At 48.9% G+C, this 11,324-nt stretch overlaps 1 protein-coding gene across 12 annotated transcripts in view; it reads left to right on the top strand.

Moving 5' to 3' along the window:
- The window catches only part of ERFE (erythroferrone), a 53,548-nt gene that overhangs the window by 15,938 nt on the left and 26,286 nt on the right, over positions 1-11,324 (top strand). For 10 of the 12 annotated variants that reach the window (XR_014712908.1, XR_014712909.1, XM_084638496.1 and 7 more), the window contains exons 2-6: positions 31-153; positions 1,061-1,163; positions 3,504-3,727; positions 6,087-6,195; positions 8,418-8,508. Coding sequence is in view for 10 of the 12 variants with exons in the window: in XM_084638496.1 (XP_084494622.1) it covers positions 31-153; positions 1,061-1,163; positions 3,504-3,727; positions 6,087-6,195; positions 8,418-8,508 (650 nt within the window). In the remaining 2 variants the exon portion in view is untranslated. The remainder of the gene's footprint in view (positions 1-30; positions 154-1,060; positions 1,164-3,503; positions 3,728-6,086; positions 6,196-8,417; positions 8,509-11,324) is intronic. The other 2 variants (XM_084638493.1, XM_084638492.1) reach the window with 1 other exon arrangement.

Genomic DNA, 11,324 nt, shown 5'->3' with positions numbered 1-11,324 from the left:
CTGTGTTCTTATTCTTTGATCTTCTGACAGGAACCCCTTCCTGAGCGGTCTCGCAGCATCGACCCCCGGGATGCCTGGATGCTCTTTATGAAACAATCAAACAAAGGGGTGAACAGCAAGAAACAGGGCAAAGGCAAATCAAAAAAATTCAAGGTATGTATTCACATCCCCGGTGTGTCTGCACAACCCACCCCAGGAAGCCCTGGCTCAGACTCACTGCACCCCATCTCACACAGAGATCCCAGGGCTGCTGCATCCACCCCACAAGACATCCCTGGCACAGGCCCACTGCGCCCCACCCTCCATAGAGCTCCTCAGCTTGGGCCCATTGCGCTCCTCCCCTCACAGAACTACTCAGCCTGGGCCCACTGCGCCTCTCCCCTCACAGAGATGCTCAGCTTGGGCCCACTGTGCCCCTCCCCTCACAGAACTACTCAGCCTGGTCCCACTGTGCCCCTCCCCTCACAGAACTATTCAGCCTGGGCCCACTGCGCCCCCTCCCCACACAGAGATGCTCAGCTTGGGCCCACTGTGTCCCTCCCCTCACAGAACTACTCAGCCTGGGCCCACTGCGTCCCACCCCTCACAGAGATCCTCAGCCTGGGCCCACTGTGCCCCTCCCCTCACAGAACTACTCAGCCTGGGCCCACTGCGTCCCTCCCTTCACAGAGATGCTCAGCTTGGGCACACTGCACCCCACCCCCACATCGAGAGCCCTGGCCTGAGCCTACTGTGCCCCCACTCCAGAGAGCCTAGTCTGGGCCCATGGCATCCCTGGTGTAACAGCCCTACTCCTGAGCCCAGAACAGACCCAGAGGGTGGGGCTGAAAACAGTGACCAACCCAGCAGAGACGGCTAATCCTGCTGAGATTCCAGCACAGAGTTCAGAAGAGGCAGGTGCCCTTTCGGACAGTGGGAAGGGGAAGGGTGCCAGGATGTGGGTGACTAGAGGCTGGCACTGTGGGATGGAGCCATTCTTACTGGATCTACACTGGCTAGCTGTGCCCTAATTTAAAGACACATTGAACTGACCAGCTCTGTGCTCTGTCTGGGGTTCCAGTTTGGCCTGCCAGGCCCACCAGGTCCCCCAGGCCCTCCGGGGCCTCCCGGATCCCTGGTGACACCAGAAGAATTGCTGAAGGACTTCCGGCTGCTGTTGAAAGGTACAGTATGAAAGCCAGTGCTGAGTGCATCTCCACAGGCACTTCAGCTGGCCTGGGGAGGTTGGTGCCCCAGGCTCAGTGCCAGGTATACAATGGTGCCAGTGGCTCCATGGAACTGGGCCCACGCTCAGAAGGGGCCCTGGCCTGCTCTGCTTGCACTGCGGCCCGAGACCCCATTTCTCCCCCTGCCCACCACTTGCTCCTCTCAGCCTGCCTGCCCGCTGGCTGAAAACTCCTCTACACCCCCTGGCCCCAACCCCCTGCTCCTCTCTGCCCCCTGGCAGGACCCCAGTGCACCTCTGGCTCCAAGCCTGTGTGGCCCTGCCTGTCTCCTTGGGGCTGAGCCACCTGGGACTGGTGTAGAATCCTGGCCAGTCTCAGCCTGGGGAGGGGGTAGAGAGGTAGGGGGGCTTGGCTGGGCCCCTCCAGGCAAGTGCATCTTGAGGGAGGCCTTGGCCTGGCTGATCGCACCACTCCTGAATGGACAGAGCAATTCCCGGCCCCAGGACCAACCCTGGCTGTGCTGCTGGCTCAGCTCACTGATGAGTGCAGCCACTGGGGAGTTGGCAGGGGGCTGGGGGTGGGAAGATGTGTTGGGCTGTGAGGGGGCGGGGAAGATGTGTGTGTTGGGGCAATAGGGAGTGGGGGTTCTGTGGGGGGTGCTTGGCAGTTGTGGTGGGGCTGTGGGCAGGGGAGTGCTGGGCAGGGGTGGTGTTGTGCAGGGCACTGTGAATTTCTGGGGGAGGTCTGGGGGGCATTGGGCATAGTGGATCCGGGGGGGCTCTGGTCATAGGGAGTAGGGGTGGTGTTGGGCAGGGGGCTCTCTGGTGTGGCATGGGCCCGCTCCCCAAGGGGAAGGGGCATGCTGGCATCACAGGGCCACTTCGCGTCTGGCAACTACCGGTTTGTAAATAGTGCCCTCACACTGGGTTGGGTGGAGCGGGGTCGCCCCTGCCATGCCATGCCCCTGGCTAGTCCCTCAGTCTGGAGACTGACCTCCCCACGCCATGCTCCACTGCCTCAATGGGGGCCCACAAATATGTTTGGCACCAGGCCCACAAAAGTTTAATCCGGCCCTGCTCATGCTGCAGGGAGCGTGACACTGAAGGGACAAGAGCTCATGTCCTACCGGGGGGGGGCAAGGTCAGCCTGTGAATCTGATCTCCCCTCCCTTGGGGTTGAGGTTAAGGAGAATAAGGGCTAGTCTACACTGGCAATGCTAAAGTCCTGCCGCGGCAGAACTTTTAACGTGGCTTGTGTAGTCACGGCAAAGCGCTGGGAGAGAGCTCTCCCAGCTCTCCCAGCACTCTAAAAAAACCCACCTCCATGAGAGGCGTAGCTACCAGCGCTGGGAGTGCAACTCCCAGTACTGGTGCACTGTCTACACTGGCAGCCTGGCTTTTCACACCCCTGAGCGAGGAAGTTGCAGTTCTGTACAGTGCCGGTGTAGACAAGCCCTTAGTGGTTGCTGTCTAGTGCATGTGGGGAGTCGACACCTTGGTGGGTGCAGGGGCAGTAAGTTGGCATGCAGTGCTGCTTAGCTTGCCTGCCCAGATACAAAAACCAGGTAACCGGAGCAGGGGTGTATGTCTGGGGTGGTGTCTCACTCCCTCTTACACTGGTGCTCAGCCAGACTCAAACTCCAGCCCCAGGAGCAGCTTTACACTTTCAGCTTTTCACTCACACATCAGGACATGACTAACTACACATTTCAAATGTGGACTTTGTCTAATGTCACAAATAATAGTTGCTAACACACGTCTTGGTGATGAGGTACGTATTTGTCTCTGTGTGTGTGTGGATGTTAGGGAAGTGACTTAAGCCCCAATCCAACCCCCGATGCAGTCTTTGGAGAGTCTCCCACTGACTGCAGTGGTAGGTGTGTGCTTGTGTGGTGAGATTTGTGTATGTCACAAACTCATTCCCTGTTTATCTCCAACACCTCAAAGGACTTCCCATTAGTTTTTTGGCTCAACACTTAAGAATCAAACTCAGCAACAATAATTGGGAACCCCAGAGAACTAATATTCCTTTCCTGGCTTCATGACTGCAATGAAAACAAATGGGAGCATTCGCCAACAAACCTCACTGCTGCCTAAAATGACCAGGACAGAACATTTGCCTGGATCAAGCACATGAAGCAGGGATGACTGAGATTCAGTCTCACTGGATGGTGCCAGCTTGCTGGGCTTTGACTAGAATTCACACCAGTGTCCATCCTGCTTCCATTGACATCAAGGGGCATTTTACCATTGGTTCCAATGGGAGCAGTCATTTTTCAGAACCCTTTGTAAATTGGTGACTCCTAAAACTGATTCTCTGGGGGGGGCATTCTCTCAGAGGTGGTAAAGGAGCGGGAGAGGATGAGCCTGAAGGCCTGTGAAGGTTGCCAGGAAGGTGAGGAAGAGGAGGAGAGAGGAGAAGATGACATCTTGGCACTGGTTGCTGGTCCGTTGGCAAGGAGTAAGCCACAGCATCGAGTGGAGGCAGCCTTCCACTGCCGGATACGGAGAAACATTTCCATTGAACGGAGATCCCTGCAAGAGCTTCGGATCTATTACATAGTGAGTGGGGGAGGGAGTTTGTCATTCTGGACTGGCAAAAATGCAGATTCAGTCACACTGACATGTTTCCCGAATTTATGTTGGTTTCACCAAATTGTTTTGGTGAAAAAACAAAGTACAAAAATTGACATTTTTCTAAATGAAACGTTTCAAATTTTTGGCTCAAAACACCTTTTTTTTCAAAAATTTCTTTAATTTTATTTAAAAAACCCAATAAAAATGTTTTAAAATAGTTGGAATCAAAATGAAACATTTCAATTTTGCCTAATGAAATATTTTGTTTGACCTGAAACAAATTTTTTTCTACTTTTTAATTTGCTGAAACATTTTATTTTTGGTTCAGCTTGAAATTGCGTCTTCTTTTTTTCCCCAATTTTTCAGAATTGCTAGTGAATTAAAAAAAATCCATTATTCTCACAGCTATATTCCCAGCATCTGATCTCTTTGAGGAAGATGAATATAACTTCAATCCAACCCCCATGGAAGTCTATGGGGAGATTCCCATTGACTTCAGTGAGCATTAGATCAGGTCCTAACCTCCCAAATGCTCCTTGCCATTTGTGCCATACTATAGGTGTGTGTGCCAGGGGTGGGGGAAGGGGGGTTACTTCCTTTTAGCCTCCTAGCCAATTGCAGGCCAATTAAAATCCCTAGACAAACTTTTATGTACCAATGGAGATAAGGCTGAGTACACATCAGTAATTTAGGATACAAAATTTTACAGGGATTTTATTTTTAGCCCCAAAATAAGCATTACAGACCAGGAAATTCAGAGTTAAGGTTAAACATACATGAAATCTAGATACAGTAGAACCTCAGAGTTATGAACACCTCGGGAATGGAGGTTGTTCGTAACTCTGAACAAAACATGATGGTTCTTTCAAAAGTTTACAACTGAACATTGACTTGATACAGCTTTGAAACTTTACTATGCAGAAGAAAAATGCTGCTTTTAACCATCTTAATTTAAATGAAACAAGCACAGAAACAGTTTCCTTACCTTGTCAAATCATTTTTTTAATCTTGTCAGATCTTTCTCTTTTTTTTTCAGTAGTTTACATTTAACACAGCCCTGTACTGTATTTGCTTTTATTTTGGTCTTTCCTGCTGCTTGATTGTGTACGTCCGGTTCCAAATGAGCTGTGTGGTTGACCGGTCAATTCATAATTCTGGTGTTCGTAACTCTGATGTTCTACTGTATATTAAGACCTGTTAATGCAGTTAAGACACCCAGAACAACCTTAAAAACTCTGACTTATAATGATGCCATATACTACACTCACAGTTAAGAATTATGTGGTTTTTTCCCACGAGTTCTCCACATAGTGTCACCACAACGCAGAATTCCCTGCCCTGAAGAATTCTCTGCCCTGTCTGTATAGGTTGTGCTTTACAACGTATACAGACAAGACTAAAGGAGTCCTATTATCCCCATCTTCCAGGTGAGGAAAAGAGGCAAAGAGAGATTATGCAGCTTGCCCACAGCCACATAAGAAGTCTGTGGCAGAGCTAGGAATTGGACTCTGAGTAGGGTTGCCAACTTTCTAATTTCTGAAAACCGGACACTACAGCAGAAAAGCCGGAACCTCTACCCTCCACCTCTTCCCCCGCCCCTGCTCCGCCTCTTTCCCTGAGGCCCCCACCATCACTCACTACTGTCCCCAATTCCCCTTCCTTGATCCCTTCCCCCCGTGCCTCCCCCCGCAGCTGGACCCTCTCTACTCTGGACTGGAGCCTGCCTGTCCGCCCATGAGATGCAGATGGGAGACGGCCCCAGTTGAGTAAGGACTGGCGTGGGTTGATGACCCAGTGCCTCCTCCCTTGGCCCCCTCCCACCTGTGGTAACTGGACTTTTGGTGTCGTCAGTACCTGTGACCGGACACCGTACAGGTCCCCTTTCAACCAGACTTTCCGGTCAAAAACTGGACAGCTGGCAACCCTAACTCTGAGCCTTTTAAAGTCCTTCACCAGCCATCCTCCCTTTTTAACCTACTGATCAAAGTTTGCTTGCAGGTATTAGCTGATGAATAATTCTGAGTAACAAACACATTTGAAAACAAACATGGTCAGATGTCAGATAATCTGTGAACAACTAGAAAACAAGACAAATTTGTCAAATATGTTGTTAGCCCTGGTCTGTACTTAAAAAATTTATGGCATAACTGTGGCAGTAAGAGGCCTAATGTAGATACAGTTATATTCTGTGTGCTGTGATCACCCTCTGCTTGCACTACAGACACAGCCTATGTCTGTTTCCTGAGAGGACACTGCTAGCTTAGCGCCCATCTCCTAGTGCAATATGCAGAATTGGGATGGCGTCTTGCAGTGTGCACAGTCTTGCCTTTCTCTTTGTTACTAGCCTCAGAAAGAGGGGGTGTTCCATCGAGGCCTGGGGCTGAACCTGACCAGCGGCCAATACACAGCACCTGTCGCAGGGTACTACACCTTCACTGCCACCTTGCACATCGGTAAGCTTTCCTGCTGCCTGGCACCACAGCATGGCGATGCTGTTGAATCATAGAATCATAGAAGATTAAGGTTGGAAGAGACCTCAGGAGGTCATCCAGTCCAACCCCCTGCTCAAAGCAGGACCAACCCCAACTAAATCATCCCAGCCAGGGTTTTGTCATGCCAGGCCTTAAAAACCTCGTTGGAAGGAGATTCCACCACTTCCCTAGGTAATGCATTCCAGTGCTTCACCATCCTCCTAGTGAAATAGTTTTTCCTAATATCCACCTAGACCTCCCCCACTGCAACTTGAGACCATTGCTCCTTGTTCTGTCATCTGCCACCACTGAGAACAGCCTAGCTCCATCCTCTTTGGAACCCCCTTCAGGTAGTTGAAGGCTATCAAATCCCCCCTCACTCTTCTCTTCTGAAGACTAAATAAGCCCAGTGTCCTCAGACTCGCCTCATAAGGCATGTGTTCCAGTCCCCTAATAATTTTTGTTGCCCTCCACTGGACTCTCCCCAATTTGTTCACATCCTTTCTGTAGTGGGGGCTACAAAACTGGACGCAATACTCCAGATGTGGCCTCACCAGTGCCCAATAGAGGAGAATAATCACTTCCCTCTATCTGCTGGCAATACTCCTACTAATGCAGCCCAATATGCCGTTAGCCTTCTTGGCAACAAGGGCACACTGTTGACTCATATCCAGTTTCTCGTCCACTGTAATCCTTAGGTCCTTTTCTGCAGCACTGCCACTTAGCCAGTCGGTCCCCAACCTGTAGTAGTGTCTGGGATTCTTCTGTCCTAAGTGCAGGACTGTGCACTTGTCCTTGTTGAATTTCATTCTTTTGGCCTAATCCTCCAATTTGTCTAGGTCACTCTGGACCTGTCCCTACCCTCCAGCTTATCTACCTCTCCCAGCTTAGTGTCATCTGTGAACTTGCCGAGGGTGCAATCTATCCCATCATCCAGATAATTAATGAAGATGTTGAACAAAACTGGCCCCAGGACCAACCCCTGGGGCACTCCACTTGGTATCGGCTGCCAACTACACACAGAGCCATTGATCACTACCCATCTATTCATCCAAACAATACTTTTTTAACTTGCTGGCAAGAATACTGTGGGAGACCGTATCAAAAGCTTTGCTAAAGTCAAGATATATCTCGTCCACCGCTTTCCCCATGTCCACAGAGCCAGTTATCTCATCATAGAAGGCGATCAGGTTGGTCAGGCATGACTTGCCCTTGGTGAATCCATGTTGACTGTTCCTGATCACCTTCCTCTCCTCCAAGTGCTTCAAAATGGTTTCCTTGAGGACCTGCTCCATGATTTTTCCAGGGACTGAGGTGAGGCTGACTGGCCAGTAGTTCCCTGGATGCTCCTTCTTCCCGTTTTTAAAGATGGGCACTACGTTAGCCTTTTTCCAGTCATCTGGGACCTCCCCTGACCGCCATGAGTTTTCAAAGATAATGGCCAATGGCTGTTCAGTCACAGCAGCCAACTCCCTCAGCACCCTCGGATGCATTGCATCCAGCCCCATGGACTTGCGTATGTCCAGCTTTTCTAAATAGTCCTTACCCTGTTCTTTCACCACTGAGGGCTGCTCACCTCCTCCCCATACTGTGTTGCCCAGTGCAGCAGTCTGGGGGCTGACCTTGTCTGTGAAGACCAAGGCAAAAAAAGCATTGAGTACTTCAGCTTTTTCCACATCATCTGTCACTGCATTGCCTCCCCCATTCAGTAAGAATCCCATACTTTCCCTGACCTTCTTGTTGCTATCATACCTGTAGAAACCCTTCTTGTTACTCCACATACCTTGCTGCAACTCCAATTGTGCTTTGGCCTTCCTGATTACACCCCTGCATGCTTGAGCAATATTCTTATACTCCAACCTAGTCATCCTCCAGGACTCTCTGGGACAGAAACCTAGCTGGCATAAGTAAGTGTACCTCCATTGAAGTTACTGTGCCAGATCCTCTGCTGGTGTAAATCAGCATAGTTCCATTGGAGTCAACATAGAGCGGGTGTGACTTGGTGTACTTCCACTGACAACCATACAGCTACACTAAATTACACCAGCTGGGGCCCTAAACCAGCTATTCGACCAGAGCATTCTGGCTGGCCAGCTGTGTGGGCAAGTCGGGCTTCCCTTGGGGGCTGAGGCCTAAGGCTGCCAGTTCTGTTCAGAAGGGGAGAACATCTCGTCCCTGTCTCATTAGCTCTTCTGTGTTTATAGTTCATGGAGAACAACAGAAGAAAGGGCAACAGCGTGCGAGAGATCGCCTGCGGGTACTGATCTGCGTCCAGTCTCTGTGTCAACACAACATGTGAGTGTGCCTGGTAGAGGCATGCCCTCCCTGCTAGCACAGCCAGACAGTTTTTACATTTAAAAGAAGTTTTTCTCTATCTTAGTCCAGAAAGTGAGTGCACAAAAAGGAGGGGCCTACAGTGCATAGGGCACACAGATCATGGCACCACTGTGGCTGTTGGGAGCTGGTGGAGGATTCCCTATGTAGGGGAAATCCCAGTTTAGCCTGGAGCCTCTGTAGCTGCTTCCACACTATCCCCTTTCCTATCTCTCAGAGTAGGGGATCTGGCTGGGAGAGAGAGAGATCCTGTCTGGGGTATCCCTGCACTCTGGTGATTCCTAGCAGCCTGAACAGCCTCTGGGGGCCATTGACAGCTGGGTTTAAACTAGAGCAGCCTTAAGGCTGATCTAACTTAAAACTAGCAACTGGCTTGTCACCTTTGTGTGTCCTTTATGCGCCCCAGTCCTGAACTGCACCAAGCACTGTTCTGGACTGGGGCTTGTAACTGGATCTAACAGTATCATCACAGCTATTACTTGTCAAAAAAATGTCAGTGGAACAGTTTCCCACCAAAAAAGTACAGTTTCATCAAAATCCACATGCTTCACAGAAATGTCAATTTCAATGACATGCTTGAAGCAAAAAAGTTGAAATGACTCTTCAATTTTCTCGGTTCATTTTGAGAGTGTCAAAATGGGGTTTATTATGAGTTTGATTCATTTTGTTTTGATTTTTAACGGATATCATATGTTCATTTACATATATTTAATATTTTAATATATAAATGTCAAAGCAAAGTGAATTAACATTCTCAAAATGAAATGTTTCAATAGTTATGAATGGAAATTGTTTTTGAAATTTTCATTCCACAGGACATTTTGAAATTTCAGCATTTTGTTCTATTTCGGAATGAATGGTTTTTTTTTAAAAAAAAATCAGAATTATCTGTGGAATGGAAATGCCAGTTTCAGCCAGCTCTAACCACAACCATGCTCTGTGGGCCAAATTAATAGCGGAGTCTTTGGGCTTGTCTGCATGGGGACTGTTAGGAAGGTTAATCTGAATTAACTGTACTCCACCTCCCTGCGAGGCAGTAGCTATGTCAACAGGAGAATTCTCTCATTGACCTAGCACTGTATACACCAGGAGTTAGATTAGTTGAACTGGACTGCTCAGGGGATTTTTTCACACTCCCAAGTGACTTAATGTATGTCTGCACTGCCCATGTTACAGCACTTTATTGCCGGGGGAGCGCTCTCACAATGATAAAAACAAAACCACCCTGAACGAGCGGTGGTAGCTTTATTGCTGGGAGCACAGCTCCCGGTGATAAAGCGCTGTCTATACTGGTGCTTTTCAGCGCTAAAACTTTTGTTGCTCAGAGGTGTTTTTTCACACCCCTGAACAACAAACGTTTTAGCGCTGAAAGTGGCAGTGTAGACACAGCCTTAGTTATACTGACCTAAGTTCCTAGTGTAGACCGGGCTTTAGATTCACTCTTACTTACATGCATCTTACCAATGTGCAACTTCGACCACATCTGACTTTGGTTCCTGGATGCATAGTTTATAGTGGGCCCTATCTGTCTGGTAGTCAACATGGGAGAGATGAAGTATCATCACTATAGCTTTGTGACAAAGAGCAAAAATATTTCCACAGTGCACGCACTCTGTGTCTGGTACTGCTCACAAAACAGTGCCACAAACCAAGGAAAACCATAGTCCTGCAGAGTTGTGCCATTTAGTTATTTGGGAATGTTGTCAACCCCTCCTGGCTAATGTCAGCTGATCACAGAGCTGGTCCATGCATGGGACCAAATTAAATTCAATATGCTGGGCTCAGCTAGAACTCTGGGTTGTTTTCCAGAAAAAGTGCACCGCCCCAAATCTCACCTCCACAAGGTGCACTGTAAAGGAGGCCAATTTTAGCAAGGATTGTGCCAGAAGAGGCTTGTGCATCTGTCATTACCATCGGAGGCATATACATACAGAACCCATGCATCTAGCTGGGCTAGTAGTGTGCATGTGGGCTAAGATTTTCAAAGCTCCCTAGGGGATTTGAATGCCCAAATCCCATTAGGTTGGAAAAACCTCCTGCATTCTATATATATATATATATATATATATATAGCTCCCCATGTTATTACACATGTATCCCAAGTGTCTTTGCCTGCATAACTCCTACTAAAATGGGATTTTAATTATATGTAACTTTGTTAGTTAGAAAATAGAATATTTACAGTGTTCTGGAGGGACACCCTCTCAGTCAGAAAGGTAGGTCAGGTGCCATGCCCCTTCCATCACTGGCCCCCTGCTGACACTGTCAGCATGAATGCTAACTTTAATGGCTGGCTTGTGCTGGCCACTAAGAAATCATAGATTAGGGTTGGAAGGGACCTCAGGAGGTCATCTAGTCCAACCCCCTGCTCAAAGCAGGACCAACCTCAACTAAATCAACCCAACTCATATGACTGGGAATTGGTCCTGCTTCGAGCAGGGGGTTGGACTAGATGACCTTCTGGGGTCCCTTCCAACCCTGATATTCTATGATTCTATGACTCATTTCATATGAGTGATCCCATTGCCATCAGATTGTAATGGCTTCCAGCCACAACCAGGGTGGGTAAGATGGCCATACATGGGGTCAGGAAGGAATTTTCCACCAGGTCAGATTAGCAGTGAGTTGAGGCTTTTTCACCTTCCTCTGCAGCGTGTGGCAGGTCACTGTCCATGATTATCTGGAGCTATCTCACAATCATTTCCCTGCCATTGCAGGGGCTGCGGGTGCTGGTGCACCTTAGGCCTGCCTAGTCTATTCCTATGGCATATCTCAAG

Source organism: Lepidochelys olivacea, assembly GCF_965140295.1.
Source record: "Lepidochelys olivacea isolate rLepOli2 genome assembly, chromosome: 9".
NCBI classification, from domain to species: domain Eukaryota; kingdom Metazoa; phylum Chordata; order Testudines; family Cheloniidae; genus Lepidochelys; species Lepidochelys olivacea.
Note: the sequence above shows the minus strand (reverse complement) of the source record. Positions and strands in the feature narration are given on the sequence as shown.